We start from the raw sequence: 19,404 nt of genomic DNA on the forward strand, positions 1-19,404 counted from the left end.
TTCTTATTGCATAAATAAAATACTTATTTGACAAAGAACCCAATGTAACCACTCCAAGTGGGAGTCGAACTCAAGCCCGAAGAATATTCTATTAATAAGTAAATCTGAAATTTTATTTTTATGAATCTTTGCGATTTGGAGATTATTTTGAAAGCTTTCGATTTTTTGTCGAACATAATTTCGAATTTTCGAACAATTTTTAATAATCCTCATTCACCCTACACAAATTGGTTTTTCACTGACTTATTGGCAAAGACCAGCAATTTACTGACCCCAAAGGATCCTCATGCGATGCACTTTGGTGAACCGGCCTTACCTTGCTGTTTTTGCAAACCGGGGTGTTATAAACTGCAGGTGTCATTTTTTGGAGTGTTTTGACTGGGGATCTATTCAGAGAACCAAAAAATCGGGTACTATTACAGTCGGTTGCAAGCAGGATTCGTCCTGTATCGACTATTGGCGGAGGTCCATTCGGGGTATACGTAGTAGCTGTGGTTGAAACTTAAATGTTGGCTAAAAGACTGATGCACGATGAAATCAATATTTGGGGGATAAGTTTGGCGCTGTTGTCAAGACAACAGGATCCCTTAGAGGAGTGACTGTGGGACTAAATGATGTTAATGTGTTGATATCTAAAGATTAGGATAAACATATTCTGTGGGACTAAATGATGTTAATGTGTTAATATCAAAAGAATAGGATACGCCCTCATAAGGACATGTATTGCAACTTGCTCTTGAATGTGTTGGATTAAAGAGTTTTGTGATAGATTGAATGATGATGGAAGTAGGGTATCCTATTCATGTGTTATCGATTAAATTCCCATCTTTATTATGGTATGTAGAGGTTTATTCTGTTTACCCTGTAAGTACAAAGTCTTCGCTTATGGAGATCGTACTTCAGTCTACCAAATATGTAGATCTCTAGGTACTGTTGCCGAATCGACAAAGGCCATTCCATCAGTGTGGTTGTCGAGGTGTGTTTTAGATATCTTCTAATGAAGCAATGGTACCGCAATGGTCAGATATTTGATAGCTCAAGTCCTTAAGCAAGCCACCTGGGTGTTCTTTGTATGTCACAAAGGAGCGGTAGTGGGTCATCTCCAGCTCATACTTTGGTTGAAAAAGTATCACAGTAGGATTGGGCTACAAGACAGGTACTCAAGTAAAGAAATCGGATTTCAGATCCCAAAGACAACTCCCCCGGGGGAATGTTACCTTGGAGAAACTTCCCTTATCTGGGTGTTATTGCAAAACATCTGGAAAAGTACAAGAACAGTGGAATTACTGTGGCATAATATATTGGCGAATGAAATATTGTGCGTTTGTTGAAATGTTGGAACTAAGGAATGGTGCAACTCGGTAGTTGCTCCTTGATAATTGATTATTCTTTAATCTTTTGTTATATAAGCGGTTTTTCCTTTTCCGGTATGGGTATGTTTTGGAGTTTACTATAATCATGATTTCAGACATCTTCCAAAGAGATAGATAACAATGGTCAGAGGTTAGAAAGCACAAGTTCATAAGCATGTCATCGGTGGTTGATCGTCTCTAGCTTACACATTGGCTAAAAAAGTACTATCGTGGGATAGAGCTACACTCCAGATATTAACGTAAAGCTATCGGACTTTTGACTACAAAGACAACACCCACAGAGATTTGTATCTTTCCTCATCCTGGTGTTATTGTAATACCTCTAGAACAGTACAACAACAGTGAAGTCACTGTGACATAGTATGTTGGGGAATGAACTGATATTATAAAGGTTGGCTGTAGGAGTTGTATGAATGACGGATGATGTTGGTTGCTGTGGAGTGGTGCAGTTTTTTGGTGGTTGCTGGTTGATATTTGGTGATCTTTAAAACAACAACAGGTTACGCGGTCTTTAGAGGTTGAAGAATGTGCTGGGGTTGTTCTCTGTCATTTCATCGAAATTATAACCAAATATTCAAAATATTAAATTTTCTTCCTGTATCAAGGAAATAAGATTTGTCATTTATAAAGAAGCAGGATTTCCGTCTACCAATCATATGTCTCAAGCTGCTGTTGGGGAAACAATAGAGTCATCTCGGCAGTGTGGTTGCGCGCTCTTTAAAATGTTGAAGAATACCCTGGGGTCATTCTCTCTTATTGCTAGGATTTCGTCGAAATTAGAATCAAATATTCAAAATATTACATCGGTTAAGAATTCTGATTGGAAATTTTTTGATTTTATATAATGGAAACTGAGTTTTTGAACATCACACGACCATCATAGATAGGTATATAAGATTTTTGTACCAATATTTTCCATGCGAATGGTGGGATCTAATCTGATGTACATAACTTCACTTATATCCTAGAAATATCACAAACAATCCATGAAAAGTCAGAGACTACCACATCTTACCGATCAAGATCAATAATCTTTGGTCCAAACCAGTCTTAAGAAAATCTGGTAAAATATCCACTTGATAATTCTGTTACCGAATTGCAACATTATCTACTGAAAATAGGAAGGCATTTTGACGCATTTTAATATAGACAGATTAAACTCGAAAACAGTTACTGAATCGGGAATTTTCTCAACAATCTTGGACCTGTATAATTTCGAAAAATAAGATTGGAGCACAAATTTGATAGTAGTAAAACTAAAAATTTCACCCTTCAATATAAAACGGAACAGAACTAAATCACAATTTTGAAATCGAATAATGTTTACCGGGATGAAGGGAGAAGTTATACTTTTTGCTCCTAGATCTAACAAATATGATGAAATTTCGTATAAGATGGGGAATTACTTAATAAAAAATTTACTTTTATTATTAGAAATAATTAACATTATAAATATAAACGTGATTTATAAGTGTTATATTTAGTAACAGTTATTACAACTGACTTTTCAATCGAGGTAATAACTCATCTCTAGTAACTATACCTAATATTTATTCACGTTTTTTGCCATTTAAATTGTCGGCTTATTTAGAATGTTATTCCCAAAATAGTTTGAACAAACTGTTTAAAAACCTGTATGCGCGAGTAAAAAACTTTAAAAATGCAACTTATTAAGAAATTACACATAATATATACAACAAATTATTGTAATAATTAAACAATTATTGGATATCAATTAAGCAAACAATTTTCAAGAAAAGTTTACAATATAAAAGTTAATTCAGTGGATTAAATAAGTTAGTTTAATACGCGATTTAGAGGACGCCACATCTAATACCACTGTAAATATGGATTATATTAAAATTTTGAAAGTGTTACTTTTACTCATCGCATATGCTAGCGCGTCGCCGACTTTTAGGAAGAAAGGTGGTCAGACCCATCCTGTGTATGTTCAGCAACAACCAACATATGTCCAGGCAGAACCTGTACATCCTGCACCTCAAGTCGTTTACCAGCCAGTGCAAGTACAACCCGTCCATCCGCCGCCACCTCAAATTATTGTACAACCGGTTAGAGTACAACCTGTGCACCCCCCACCAAGGCCAGTACAACCTGCACATCCACCACCAATGCCAGTACACCCTGTGCAACCACCACCAAGACAAATTATCATACAACCAATTAGAGTTCAACCTGTCCGACCACCACCAACACAAATCATTATACAACCAGTTAGAGTACAGCCAGCGCACCCACCTCCAAGACCTGTGCAACCTGTACATCCACCACCAAGACCTGTACATCCACCACCAAGACCTGTACATCCACCACCTCGACCTGTGCATCCACCACCACAACCAGTCCATCCACAACCGGTCCATCCTCAGCCAGTTATTGTAAAACCTATATCTTAAAACCTGTATTGTTAACCTGGAAAACATCATCATTAACCTTAATTAAATATTTAAGATTTGTATTAGCCTAATTGCGTATTTGGGGATCTACATTTAGGATTTTTATATATAAATCAATTTGGGGTGGGAAATAAAGATGATCGCAGATTTTGGGTTTTTCATGCAGAAGTCGATTTTTTGTGGAAATGACTAGACTATAGCTAGACTATAGACTAGACTATAGACTAGACTATAGACTAGACTATAGACTAGACTAAGACTAGACTATAGGACTAGACTATAGACTAGACTATAGACTAGACTATAGACTAGACTATAGACTAGACTAAGACAGACTATGACTAGACTATAGACTAGACTATAGACTAGACTATAGACTAGACTATAGACTAGACTATAGACTAGACTATAGCTAGACTATAGTCTAGACTATAGACTAGACTATAGACTAGACTATAGACTAGACTATAGACTAGACTATAGACTAGACTATAGACTAGACTATAGACTAGACTATAGACTAGACTATAGACTAGACTATAGACTAGACTAGACTAGACTATAGACTATAGACTAGACTATAGACTAGACTATAGACTAGAATATAGACTAGACTATAGACTAGACTATAGACTAGACTATAGACTAGACTATAGACTAGACTATAGACTAGACTATAGACTAGACTATAGACTAGACTATAGACTAGACTATAGACTAGACTATAGACTAGACTATAGACTAGACTCTAGACTAGACTATAGACTAGACGATAGACTAGACTATAGACTAGACTATAGACTAGACTATAGACTAGACTATAGACAGAACTATAGACTAGACTATAGACTAGACTATAGACTAGACTATAGACTAGACTATAGACTAGACTATGACTAGACTATAGACTAGACTATAGACTAGACTATAGACTAGACTATAGACTAGACTATAGACTAGACTATAGACTAGACTATAGACTAGGACTATATGACTAGACTATAGACTAGACTATAGACTAGACTATAGACTAGACTATAGACTAGACTATAGACTAGACGATAGACTAGACTATAGACTAGACTATAGACTAGACTATAGACTAGACTATAGACTAGACTATAGACTAGACTATAGCTAGACTATAGACTAGACTATAGACTAGACTATAGACTAGACTATAGACTAGACTATAGACTAGACTATAGACTAGACTATAGACTAGACTATAGACTAGACTATAGACTAGACTATAGACTAGACTATAGACTAGACTATAGACTAGACTATAGACTAGACTATAGACTAGACTATAGACTAGACTATAGACTAGACTATAGACTAGACTATAGACTAGACTATAGACTAGACTATAGACTAGACTATAGACTAGACTATAGACTAGACTATAGACTAGACTATAGACTAGACTATAGACTAGACTATAGACTAGACTATAGACTAGACTATAGACTAGACTATAGACTAGACTATAGACTAGACTATACTAGACTATAGACTAGACTATAGACTAGACTATAGACTAGACTATAGACTAGACTATAGACTAGACTATAGACTAGACTATAGACTAGACTATAGACTAGACTATAGTCTAGACTATAGACTAGACTATAGTCTAGACTATAGACTAGACTATAGACTAGACTATAGACTAGACTATAGACTAGACTAGACTAGACATAGACTAGACTATAGACTAGACTATAGACTATAGACTATACTATACTAGACTATAGACTAGACTATAGACTAGACTATAGACTAGACTATAGACTAGACTATAGACTAGACTATAGACTAGACTATAGACTAGACTATAGACTAGACTATAGACTAGACTATAGACTAGACTATAGACTAGACTATAGACTAGACTATAGACTAGACTATAGACTAGACTATAGACTAGACTATAGACTAGACTATAGACTAGACTATAGACTAGACTATAGACTAGACTATAGACTAGACTATAGACTAGACTATAGACTAGACTAGACTAGACTATAGACTAGACTATAGACTAGACTATAGACTAGACTATAGACTAGACTATAGACTAGACTATAGACTAGACTATAGACTAGACTATAGACTAGACTATAGACTAGACTATAGACTAGACTATAGACTAGACTATAGACTAGACTATAGACTAGACTATAGACTAGACTATAGACTAGACTATAGACTAGACTATAGACTAGACTATAGACTAGACTATAGACTAGACTATAGACTAGACTATAGACTAGACTATAGACTAGACTATAGACTAGACTATAGACTAGACTATAGACTAGACTATAGACTAGACTATAGACTAGACTATAGACTAGACTATAGACTAGACTATAGACTAGACTATAGACTAGACTATAGACTAGACTATAGACTAGACTATAGACTAGACTATAGACTAGACTATAGACTAGACTATAGACTAGACTATAGACTAGACTATAGACTAGACTATAGACTAGACTATAGACTAGACTATAGACTAGACTATAGACTAGACTATAGACTAGACTATAGACTAGACTATAGACTAGACTATAGACTAGACTATAGACTAGACTATAGACTAGACTATAGACTAGACTAGACTAGACTATAGACTAGACTATAGACTAGACTATAGACTAGACTATAGACTAGACTATAGACTAGACTATAGACTAGACTATAGACTAGACTATAGACTAGACTATAGACTAGACTATAGACTAGACTATAGACTAGACTATAGACTAGACTATAGACTAGACTATAGACTAGACTATAGACTAGACTATAGACTAGACTATAGACTAGGCTATAGACTAGAGAAAATATTTATGATCACAAATTTTCACCATGTTCTCAATTGGAGTGTTATTGCATAATCTACAACCGATTTAAAGTTTCTTATATAAACAAGTATAAGTATGTTATTATTTGTAAATTACTTTAAAATTTTATATTTTCTTTAAATTAATACAATAGTAAAAAAAGCTTTTTTTATTGTAAATTGATAGTAAATACATATGTGTACAATTGACTGAATTAGGTTACGCTTTAAAGTACCACTGTACGTATACTTCATATTGAATTAAGACATAAAACAGCAGCAAATTTACGTAATGAAATGTCAAACAATTGCAATTCTTTCAATTGTCAATGCATATGGCTAAATGAAATACAAATGAAACTTTTCAAAGTAAAATTCTAATTCAGATGATTAGAGACAACTTCTGTATTAACCCATTGAAAAAAATTACAACCCTTAAGAAATAAGCGTAACAGTAATTGCATACTTTTAGGTATAGTATGAGTACATATCATTATCACTATCATCATCACCATCAGCAAGCATTGATGATAATCGTTTTAACTACAACTAATGATAATAATCAATGTTTGTATAACATTGTCTATGGAAAAAAGGATATTTATTTTAACATTTTCATAATCATATCATATTGTTTGGCTGACTGTTTTATCGCCAATTTGCTAAATAACAAAACAAATGTATTCTTTTGATAGGGTTATAACTGTTATTATGTATTGTTAAATTTCGATTGTTCCGTTAGTATGATGTTTGAAAACTTGCGCTGTTTTAATATTGTTTCTTTTACTTTATTTTCCAGCTCATGATAGTATAAATATTAGAACAAATTCTTAGGAATTATCATAACGTTATCAGCTCTCGTAGAGAACTAAGCCAACTTCCAACTTAGGACAACTACTTTGAAAAGTTTCTGTGTTTTAACCAGTTTGAATACTACTAAACTCAACAACAATGGTAAGTTTGAAAATTTTTATTTTTTTTTTGTACTATCAGCAAAATTAACATTTTATCTAGAAAAAGGATAAAAGTTTTAAAATAACCAGTGCATTAAATTTAAATTTTAAAATATATATTTTTTTGAATTGAGAGAAGAATTACGAAATACAAATATTTTGAATTTATTGCGTTGATAAACTAGAAATAAAAATATTCCTAGTTCAGTTGTAATTCTAGTTCAGTTCTAGTTGAGTTCTAGTTCAGTTCTAGTTCAGTTCTAGTTCAGTTCTAGTTCAGTTCTAGTTCAATTCTAGTTCAGTTCTAGTTCAGTCCTAATTCAGTTCTAGTTCAGTTCTAGTTCAGTTCTAGTTCAGTTCTAGTTCAGTTTTAGTCAGTTCTAGTTCAGTTCTCTAGTTCGTTCTAGTTCTAGTTCTAATTCAGTTCAGTTCTAGTTCAGTTCTAATTCAGTTCTAGTCAGTTCTAGTTCAGTTCTAGTTCAGTTTCTAGTTCAGTTCAAGTTCAGTTCTAGTTCAATTCAGTTTCAGTTTCTCGTTCAGTTCTAGTTCAGTTCTAGTTCAGGTTCTAGTTCAGTTCTAGTTCAGTTCTAGTTCAGTTCTAGTCAGTTATAGGTCAGTTCGTAGTTCAGTTCTAGTTCAGTTCTAGTTCAGTTCTAGTTTTCAGTTCTAGTTCAGTTCTAGTTCAGTTCTAGTTCAGTTCTAGTTCAGCTTCTTAGTTCAGTTCTAGTTCAGTCTAGTTCATATTAGTTTCAGTTCTAGTTCAGTTCTAGTTCAGTTCTAGTTCAGTTCTAGTTCAGTTCTAGTTCAGTTCTAGTTCAGTTCTAGTTCAGTTCTAGTTCAGTTCTAGTTCTAGTTCAGTTCTAGTTCAGTTCTAGTTCAGTTCTAGTTCAGTTCTAGTTCAGTTCTAGTTCAGTTTCTAGTTCAGTTCTAGTTCAGTTCTAGTTCAGTTCTAGTTCAGTTCTAGTTCAGTTCTAGTTCAGTTCTAGTTCAGTTCTAGTTCAGTTCTAGTTCAGTTCTAGTTCTAGTTCAGTTCTAGTTCAGTTCTAGTTCAGTTCTAGTTCAGTTCTAGTTCAGTTCTAGTTCAGTTCTAGTTCAGTTCTAGTTCAGTTCTAGTTCAGTTCTAGTTCAGTTCTAGTTCAGTTCTAGTTCAGTTCTAGTTCAGTTCTAGTTCAGTTCTAGTTCAGTTCTAGTTCAGTTCTAGTTCAGTTCTAGTTCAGTTCTAGTTCAGTTCTAGTTCAGTTCTAGTTCAGTTCTAGTTCAGTTCTAGTTCAGTTCTAGTTCAGTTCTAGTTCAGTTCTAGTTTAGTTCCCGTTCAGTTCCCGTTCAGTTCTAGTTCAGTTCAAGATCAGTTCTATTACAGTTTTAATTAAGTACCAGTTTAATTGTACTTTAATTATAGTTCAGTCTTTAAACATTCATACATTTCGTCATCATAATTTTAAAAGGACTTAATTAGCATTTGGTCTTTCATCCAAACTTGTCTTTCATCTAAACTTTAGTTTTTTAATAAGTTTTCTTTCGCTTGTTTAAAAAATCTCTAGCACCATGTTCCAATTATAATGGGGTGTCGAAATTTATTCAAACTATTAAAGTTAGTGTCCCCTTTTTAAATTCAGGTACATACTTTGAAAAGTAGCACACATAAAATTTATTTAGATCACTTTAATACACATGGATATATTGTAGATATTCAATTTCAAAATCATAAGTGTGTCATATAAAATTTTAAAATTTCTTTTAAATATTTGACAATTAGATCAACATAAACTATTGCCACAGTGTAAATGATATTATTTAGGTGATTTTATTTAGATTATTTTACTGAAAACAGATCACTAACTTTACTTACAGAAGATTAGTATAAATGTTAAAATGTATTTATGTGTACATAATCATACATACATATATTTGTACATTTGTACTTTATATATAAAAATCTCAATGTAAACCACATTTTTGAAGCAATTAAATACAAAAATTGTGGTTACAACTATTCAACAAGATTGTTGCCATTAGAGCAATTGTTTGTTAGCAAAATAGTACGAGAGTACTTGCAAGTTGTAATTGTAGTGATAGACCAAAGACGACGATTTGTATAGAGTTTAATGTAATAAAAAGCTTTAGTTAAAACTAAATCTAGATTTGGCTGCTTGGCTGGTCGTTCGTTCGTTCGGTCGGTTGTTTGGTACACATGTACAGATTACAATCACTAACTAGTCAATCTAATATGTTGCCATGAGGTGTTTAAAAAATGTTGCACATACTACATATTGGTGTCTATTTTTTTATTGTGATACTATTTTTAGACACAAACTTTCATTTTATTAGTGCGGTTATTTATTAGTTATTTGTAGTTTTTTTTTCAGTTATTGTGATTGTATGAATGTACTTCTCTAGTCGTATCTATGAATGTACAATTATGTTTAAATGTACATATGGCGGGAGAATTTTGTAATTTTATCTTTAAGTGATTTTTGTAGTAGTTGTTGTTTGCTGCCTTTGTTTCGCTACTAATCAATGTAATTAAATTACAATTTATGATTTGCCATAAAAAATATGTTAAATTTTCTGAAATCGTGCAAAAAACGTAATAAAATGTATAGCATACATGTAAATTTGAAAAAATATAATGTTTTTAACAAAAATTTGCTTCCTTTTGTGCAGATGGGTCCATAAAAATAGCATTGTTTTTAAAAAGGTACGGTTCTAGTCCGGTTTACTTCAGTTCTAGTTCAGTTCTATTTAAGTTCTAGTCAGTTCTAGTTCAGTCTAGTTCAGTTCTAGTTCATTTCTAGTTCAGTTCTAGTTCAGTTCTAGTTCAGTTCTAGTTCAGTTCTAGTTCAGTTCTAGTTCAGTTCTTCTAGTTCAGTTCTAGTTCAGTTCTAGTTCAGTTCTAGTTCAGTTCTAGTTCAGTTCTAGTTCAGTTCTAGTTCAGTTCTAGTTCAGTTCTAGTTCAGTTCTAGTTCAGTTCTAGTTCAGTTCTAGTTCAGTTCTAGTTCAGTTCTAGTTCAGTTCTAGTTCAGTTCTAGTTCAGTTCTAGTTCAGTTCTAGTTCAGTTCTAGTTCAGTTCTAGTTCAGTTCTAGTTCAGTTCTAGTTCAGTTCTAGTTCAGTTCTAGTTCAGTTCTAGTTCAGTTCTAGTTCAGTTCTAGTTCAGTTCTAGTTCAGTTCTAGTTCAGTTCTAGTTCAGTTCTAGTTCAGTTCTAGTTCAGTTCTAGTTCAGTTCTAGTTCAGTTCTAGTTCAGTTCTAGTTCAGTTCTAGTTCAGTTCTAGTTCAGTTCTAGTTCAGTTCTAGTTCAGTTCTAGTTCAGTTCTAGTTCAGTTCTAGTTCAGTTCTAGTTCAGTTCTAGTTCAGTTCTAGTTCAGTTCTAGTTCAGTTCTAGTTCAGTTCTAGTTCAGTTCTAGTTCAGTTCTAGTTCAGTTCTAGTTCAGTTCTAGTTCAGTTCTAGTCAGTTCTAGTTCAGTTCTAGTTCAGTTTTAGTTCAGTTTTAGTTCAGTTCTAGTTCAGTTCAAGTTCAATTCTATTTCAGTTCTAGTTCAGTTCTAGTTCAGTTCTAGTTCAGTTCTAGTTCAGTTCTAGTTCAGTTCTAGTTCAGTTCTAGTTCAGTTCTAGTTCAGTTCTAGTTCAGTTCTAGTTCAGTTCTAGTTCAGTCCTAGTTCAGTCCTAGTTCAGTTCTATTTAAGTTCTAGTTCAGTTCTAGTTCAGTTCTAGTTCAGTTCAGTTCAGTTCAGTTCAGTTCTAGTTCAGTTCTAGTTCAGTTCTAGTTCAGTTCTAGTTCAGTTCTAGTTCAGTTCTAGTTCAGTTCTAGTTCAGTTCTAGTTCAGTTCTAGTTCAGTTCTAGTTCAGTTCTAGTTCAGTTCTAGTTCAGTTCTAGTTCAGTTCTAGTTCAGTTCTAGTTCAGTTCTAGTTCAGTTATAGTTCAGTTCTAGTTCAGTTCTAGTTCAGTTCTAGTTCAGTTCTAGTTCAGTTCTAGTTCAGTTCTAGTTCAGTTCTAGTTCAGTTCTAGTTCAGTTCTAGTTCAGTTCTAGTTCAGTTCTAGTTCAGTTCTAGTTCAGTTCTAGTTCAGTTCTAGTTCAGTTCTAGTTCAGTTCTAGTTCAGTTCTAGTTCAGTTCTAGTTCAGTTCTAGTTCAGTTCTAGTTCAGTTCTAGTTCAGTTCTAGTTCAGTTCTAGTTCAGTTCTAGTTCAGTTCTAGTTCAGTTCTAGTTCAGTTCTAGTTCAGTTCTAGTTCAGTTCTAGTTCAGTTCTAGTTCAGTTCTAGTTCAGTTCTAGTTCAGTTCTAGTTCAGTTCTAGTTCAGTTCTAGTTCAGTTCTAGTTCAGTTCTAGTTCAGTTCTAGTTCAGTTCTAGTTCAGTTCTAGTTCAGTTCTAGTTCAGTTCTAGTTCAGTTCTAGTTCAGTTCTAGTTCAGTTCTAGTTCAGTTCTAGTTCAGTTCTAGTTCAGTTCTAGTTCAGTTCTAGTTCAGTTCTAGTTCCGTTCTAGTTCAGTTCTAGCTCAGTTCTAGTTCAGTTCTAGTTCTGTTCCAGTTCAGTTCTAGTTCAGTTCTAGTTCAGTTCTAGTTCAGTTCTAGTTCAGTTCTAGTTCAGTTCTAGTTCAGTTCTAGTTTAGTTCTAGTTCAGTTCTAGTTCAGTTCTAGTTCAGTTCTAGTTCAGTTCTAGTTCAGTTCTAGTTCAGTTCTAGTTCAGTTCTAGTTCAGTTCTAGTTCAGTTCTAGTTCAGTTCTAGTTCAGTTCTAGTTCAGTTCTAGATCAATTCTAGTTCAGTTCTAGTTCTGTTCTAGTTCAGTTCTCGTTCAGTTCTAGTTCAGTTCTAGTTCAGTTCTATTCAGTTCTAGTTCAGTTCTTGTTCATTTCTAGTTCAGTTCTTGATCAGTTCAGTGTTCAAGTTCAGTTCTTGATCAGTTCAGTGTTCAAGTTCAGTTCTAGTTCAGTTCTAGTTCAATTCTAGTTTAGTTCCATCCCAGTTCTAATACTGTTTTTCTTCAGTTCTAGTTCTGTTATATCTCAGTTATTGTTTAGTTCTAGTTCAGTTATAGATCGTCTAAGTTTGCCATGACAGTTCTTTAAAAGTTATTAAAATGCTACATTTTTCAACTTCTATTTAACACTATTAATATTTATGTATTTACATATAAAAAAGTTGGTTTTAAATAATAACAGCATTCCTTTTCGCTTGTTAATATTTTTCTTGTTTTTTTTTTTTTTCATTCACTAGGTTTTTCTTATACTCTTACATATACCAAGTGTAATCATGCAAATTAAAAAGCGTCTAAATGTCTGTAAATACAATTCCGTAAATATATATAATTTATTCAACACACTCGCATTGCCCTGACCGGCTCGTGCTTCGTAAGAATTATTTATTATAGTTAACACTTTGATTATATTTATTATGATATCACTTGACATGATCTGATTTAATATACTCGTATTACTTTCAATGGTTCTAAATCGAATTATACAAATAACTTTTATAAACATGTGTTCTATTATTTTAATATTTTATTCAATACATATAAATGCATCTTAAGCTTTATTTGAAATTATAAACAATTATACACTTGTTTCTATATAGAGGGTGTTTTATAAAGATCGATCAGTAATATTAGTTCTTAGTCGATAAACTTGAGAACTAATGGGTTAAAATTCAGTAAACCATTGAACCTAATATAGTTTGATCTCAACGGGCTTTTGCTTTTAGACATACATTTTTATAGTTTTTCATTTCAGTGCGTAATTAAAAATATCCACTCGTTTTTTTTTGAGACTCTATAAAATTGCATTTAAAATGTTTTCACAAACAATGGAATATTTTCATACATTTCTGTCCGTCTGTCTGTCTCTGTTTTTCTTCTCATACCAATAGAAATTTATTAGTGAAAATTAAAATAAGTTTGGAATATCAATTATTTTATACATATAGTATCACTAGACCAGTACTATTGCAATTACTATTGCAGGAATTATTACACCGAATGGAGGGAGGGGGGGGGGCATGAAGGGTTCTCAATAAATTGAATTTTATTTCACGTACTTGTTGTATGCCAAATGAAATCATGTTGAAAACAAATTTAAAAAAACACAAAACAAATAGTAAATGTTTTCTACTTGTAAATTATATTAATTACAATAAATGTGACTAATAAAAAGTTGTTGTTTTTTTTTAAATAAATAATTAAAATATTTTAATTGTTATTTTTTCAATCAATAAGTAATAACAATAATAACATTATTATTAAGATATTGTTTTCTGTTTTTCAAACAGCAACTACCGGGTAAAACAAAACACATATTGCAAATAATTTACATATTTGTTAATGTTTTCATTTAAATTGAGACATTAGTAAATATAATTGATGTGTCTAAAGACATTTCTTTATGTTAGAATTTTCTTTTGTTTAAAAGTATTTAGAGGAAATATCTGATTGTTAAACAAATAATAAATAATATCGCTTATATATATATTAGCTTAAAGAATTTTACAATAGTTATTAGGACTAAGTCGAATTTTTGTTAAAGGTTTTGATATATATGCAGTTTCTAGTTCAGTTCTAGTTCATTTATAGTTCAGTTCAGTTCTGTTTAAGTTCAGTTCTAGTTCAGTTCTAGTTCTAGTTCAGTTCTAGTTCAGTTCTAGTTCAGTTCTAGTTCAGTTCTAGTTCAGTTCTAGTTCAGTTCTAGTTCTAGTTCAGTTCTAGTTCAGTTCAGTTCTAGTTCTAGTTCTAGTTCTAGTTCAGTTCTAGTTCAGTTCTAGTTCAGTTCTAGTTCAGTTCTAGTTCAGTTCTGTTCAAGTTCAGTTCTAGTTCTAGTTCAGTTCTAGTTCAGTTCTAGTTCAGTTCTAGTTCAGTTCTAGTTCAGTTCTAGTTCAGTTCTAGTTCAGTTCTAGTTCAGTTCTAGTTCAGTTCTAGTTCAGTTCTAGTTCAGTTCTAGTTCAGTTCTAGTTCAGTTCTAGTTCAGTTCTAGTTCAGTTCTAGTTCAGTTCTAGTTCAGTTCTAGTTCAGTTCTAGTTCAGTTCTAGTTCAGTTCTAGTTCAGTTCTAGTTCAGTTCTAGTTCAGTTCTAGTTCAGTTCTAGTTCAGTTCTAGTTCAGTTCTAGTTCAGTTCTAGTTCAGTTCTAGTTCAGTTCTAGTTCAGTTCTAGTTCAGTTCTAGTTCAGTTCTAGTTCAGTTCTAGTTCAGTTCTAGTTCAGTTCTAGTTCAGTTCTAGTTCAGTTCTAGTTCAGTTCTAGTTCAGTTCTAGTTCAGTTCTAGTTCAGTTCTAGTTCAGTTCTAGTTCAGTTCTAGTTCAGTTCTAGTTCAGTTCTAGTTCAGTTCTAGTTCAGTTCTAGTTCAGTTCTAGTTCAGTTCTAGTTCAGTTCTAGTTCAGTTCTAGTTCAGTTCTAGTTCAGTTCTAGTTCAGTTCTAGTTCAGTTCTAGTTCAGTTCTAGTTCAGTTCTAGTTCAGTTCTAGTTCAGTTCTAGTTCAGTTCTAGTTCAGTTCTAGTTCAGTTCTAGTTCAGTTCTAGTTCAGTTCTAGTTCAGTTCTAGTTCAGTTCTAGTTCAGTTCTAGTTCAGTTCTAGTTCAGTTCTAGTTCAGTTCTAGTTCAGTTCTAGTTCAGTTCTAGTTCAGTTCTAGTTCAGTTCTAGTTCAGTTCTAGTTCAGTTCTAGTTCAGTTCTAGTTCAGTTCTAGTTCAGTTCTAGTTCAGTTCTAGTTCAGTTCTAGTTCAGTTCTAGTTCAGTTCTAGTTCAGTTCTAGTTCAGTTCTAGTTCAGTTCTAGTTCAGTTCTAGTTCAGTTCTAGTTCAGTTCTAGTTCAGTTCTAGTTCAGTTCTAGTTCAGTTCTAGTTCAGTTCTAGTTCAGTTCTAGTTCAGTTCTATTTCAGTTTTAATTCAGCTCTAGTTCAGTTCTAGTTCAGTTCTAGTTTAGTTGTAGTTCAGTTCTAATTTAGATCATAATTTTTTTTATAAAATTGGAATTATCAGACAACGATAACTCAATACCAAACTTATTTTATTTGTTCTGCTATAAATACAATATGTAGATAGTAAAATTCTTTGGAAATGCATACTTTAATGATATTTATATTATTACGAATAATCACTCAGTGTGACTGACTGCTACCCTCGTATGACTACCGACTGACACATAACATGGAAAAAACCTATGTTATAGATTGTACTTATTCATTAGAAGTTAAACATAGAAATTTGTATTTTGCAAAATTGCAAAATGAGTATAGAAATACTAAACCAAGAGCCGGGAGACTTACATTCAAAAGAAGTTTCAGTATTGAAAATGTTGGTCAATTTCAGCGTAGCCGTTTTCAATAGTTCAATTTAATAGCAAATGTATTGTTTGATAGGTCGGTTTTTTCATTTGCTTGAATTTGTTACATTTTTTACACATTTTGTATGTAAATTCGACACATCGGAACAAGTGATCAAACCCATCGAACATTTGTTAACAAATTCAATTTAAAACTTTACAACAGAAACTGTTTATTACGGGTCAATGTCTGGACTATGAGGAGGTTAAGGCCAGCATTTCCATAGTTCTTAATAGATTGAACCTTTTGGGCTGTCGTAATGGTTCATCTTTTGTAACGAGTGTACTCTTTGTAAACGAGATTGAAGACATATGTCAATTTTATGTCCCCTTTGTAAGCGACAGAGGAGACTGTCGTTACTTTACTGTGTCCTAGTAATGTGGAGAGTGGACACTTAAAAAACAAACTTAAGAAAAAATGTTCATTGCTGTGCATTGACTCCTTTGGATTAACTTTCTGACAGTCTCTTCCTAATCAAGGGAGTGAATTTTGATTTCCTGATAGGACAAACAAAATAGCTTAGTCACCTGGTCAATCGGTGGCTAGGGGTAAACATACATATGTGATAGGTTAAATAGTTAGTTAGGGACAGTCTGGTCCCCATTTCGTTAAATGAGTTATCAAAGACACAAACCATGTGTTAAACATACGCCATCAATTGTAAATATAGAGTCCGTTTATAAACAAAATGTTTACTGGGTAATGTGACAGTGGGAATGAGTGTATGTGTGCGTTGGCTGAACAAACATAATTACAAATTATCTCTGCGTTTAAATTGAATATGTGTTCTGTAAATGCATATTGATTGTCCTCTCTTCGTTTTATTTTTGTTTTTTCTTCTTCAAATATGAGTAGAGAATAACAACGGTGTGTGTAGGTTCCCCCTGTGTGTACGATTTATTTGTTATTTTTGGGGTTTATTAAGGGGGATCATCTCCAGCAAATGAGGCGGCTCTCATGCACCAACACAGACACGAACCGACACACATACTTTCATTACAACACGCACTTATGGGGCGAGTATGGTGGCAGTGCTAGTAAACCATAACTGTTTTTGTTTTTTTTTTTTGTTTAACAGACATTTTCCATTTAAACTGTGGCGGCACATAGAACTCAACTAAAACGGCGTTAAAAAGAAAAATATTTTCCAAAATTATAAAAAAAATAGTAAAATTAAAATTAGTTTAAATTTTTTTCGAGTAGTTTTCATTTGAGTGTTTTATTGTTTGTGTTGCTTTTGTTGCATTCACTTGGTGATCGTGTGTTATCCTATGTTACGGTATATGCATAGAGAACACAGTAATTTTTTTTTACTTGTTGCTTTTAATTGCGAGTAATTAATGAAAAAAAAAAGAGAAAGAGAGAGTTAATTTTTGTTAAGTGATTAAACTTCAGTTGAAATTTGTGGCTCAATATAAAACGTTTCATGTACGTAAGAATTAAAAAAAAAGAAAATTTAAATAATATTCATTCCATTCATACAATTGCTGAGTAATCGGTTTTTTTATAATATAAAAACGTTGTTGTTTTTTTTTATAAATTTTTTTACGGAAATCATTATGTTTAAACACACAAAAAAAATTAATTGAAATCGCGTAATTATATTATGCAGACGAAGAAGAAAACAAATTCTAATTAAAATAAAAAACTATTTTTAAAAACCACAAAAGCAACAACAACAACAAAATTTAAAAATAAAAAATAAATTGCTAAAGCATTGAAAAAAATAAATAATTTAGTGTTTTTAAACGTAAAATGATCAGTTTTAAACACATTATTTTAAATGCGTGTGAAAATAATTTCAATAAAAAAAGTGTCTCAATAAACAGTGTGTCACCCTTTGATAAAAAAATAACAACAACAACAAAATGTCACTTTCATAATTTACATTGAAATTGAAATAATTCGTTTTTATTACAATTATTTTACTCGTCTCTACTTCGTCCGCCTGGTACCGACTGTTACACATACTCTACATAATCCCACAAAACTAACAACAACAACAACAAATATACGCATAAATTTTCCTTTTTATTCTATTCCTCTCCACTTCTTCGTTATTTTACGAAAAAAAAAAAATTATGAAAATGTTCATGATTATGATGAAACAGTTATTTAAAATAATGACTTCTTCATTATTACTCATCGTGTCAACATATGTTTAATACAAAATTAACTAAATAGTTAGAATTTAACTTGATGTCTTCGTTGTGCTATTGTGTTTATAAAGATTTAACAAAAATTCATACAAAATGGAGATTAATATATCAGTTTTACTACAAAAGCCACAGATAATAACAAAAAGTTAAAAATATATAAAAATTCTTTAACAAAGTTTTATTTAGTGAAAACTTTATAAATAAATACATATTTGCATATAAAAAAAAAATAAGTGGAAAAAAATTCCACAATTTCATAAAAAAGTTTATCAGTTGCAAAGTAAAAAAAAAAAAAAGAATACCAAGTTTTTATAAAACAAAAAAGTATTATTCCTTATCATTAATACAACAAACACACCACAGGGTAAAATATAGACACTACCGTTTTTAAATGTGGTGTAGTGGGACGTCATATGCTTTCTAGGAATGTTTAAGGTAAGCAACCAACCCTTTAAACTTTAATGTCTTAAACAAATTTACTCTAAAGCTTAGTTCAATATCTTTTCATTTATAGCTATTATATAGGAACATCTGGGTGATTTTCAAAAGTGGGCCTTGAGTCATTTATGTATTGATCTTTTCGGTATTCGAGAAAGTTACTTGTTTCTAATAACAAATCATTTTTGTTGAATTTTCTTAACTTAACTTGTTCTTTAAACGTTTTGTTCGTGATAAAGTAATTTTCTGTAAAAGATGTTATATAGGAGGTAGGATCAATTATGGACCGATCCTTATGAAATTTGATAGAGAGAGATTTTGGTTTATAAAAATAATGTTTATATCATCACTCTAAATACATGTATTTTTAAGTCAGTTATGAACGTTAAAATTGGATTAAAAATGAACCGATTTAGAGAGAATATATGTGAAATTTCAGTGTATATGGACTAAATGGGAGAAGCTACCATTTAGTCCATATAGTATTTTCAATAGACATATAGAGAGATACGGCCATGGCTACATCATCTTAGGATAGATTGATAGAAGAAACCAAACAAAATACACCTAGGTCACTATCGGCCCTAATATGAGCTCCTTTTCATGAAAAATATTTGTTGGTTAAAAAACAAAAACCTTATAATATATTATACTATAGTGATCTATGAAGACATTATAGTCTAATGTTCATAAATTTATCTTCCTAGAGGTAATTCCTAACAATTTTTCAATCAGTATTCGTGAGGAATGTTATATCCGGATTTAGATTGCAGTCCAGGTTATTTGTACATAATTTTCATGAAAGTCTTGCAAAGCAAATAAAATACTCTCGAGTTTCACAGTCCTCTCCACACTTTTGTCCAGGGTATTTGTACATAATTTCGATGAAAGCCTTGCAATGACAAAGAAAATA

At 32.2% G+C, this 19,404-nt stretch overlaps 1 protein-coding gene across 1 annotated transcript; it reads left to right on the top strand.

Annotated features, from left to right (window-relative positions):
- Positions 1–3,187: 3,187 nt before the first annotated feature.
- Positions 3,188–3,852, top strand: LOC119614116 (proline-rich extensin-like protein EPR1). The gene has a single exon (XM_037970212.1). The coding sequence runs from the start codon at positions 3,221–3,223 to the stop codon at positions 3,785–3,787; it is 567 nt and encodes a 188-aa protein (XP_037826140.1). The 5' UTR covers positions 3,188–3,220; the 3' UTR covers positions 3,788–3,852.
- Positions 3,853–19,404: the final 15,552 nt, after the last annotated feature.

This window comes from Lucilia sericata, unplaced genomic scaffold, assembly GCF_015586225.1.
Source record: "Lucilia sericata isolate MDLA Ls3-8-SP2 unplaced genomic scaffold, ASM1558622v1 Contig002589F_arrow, whole genome shotgun sequence".
Lineage (NCBI taxonomy): Eukaryota > Metazoa > Arthropoda > Insecta > Diptera > Calliphoridae > Lucilia > Lucilia sericata.

Excerpts from the sequence above, each read along its gene's own strand:
- LOC119614116 (XM_037970212.1), top strand. The coding sequence starts at position 3,221 with ATGGATTATATTAAAATTTTGAAAGTGTTACTTTTACTCATCGCATAT.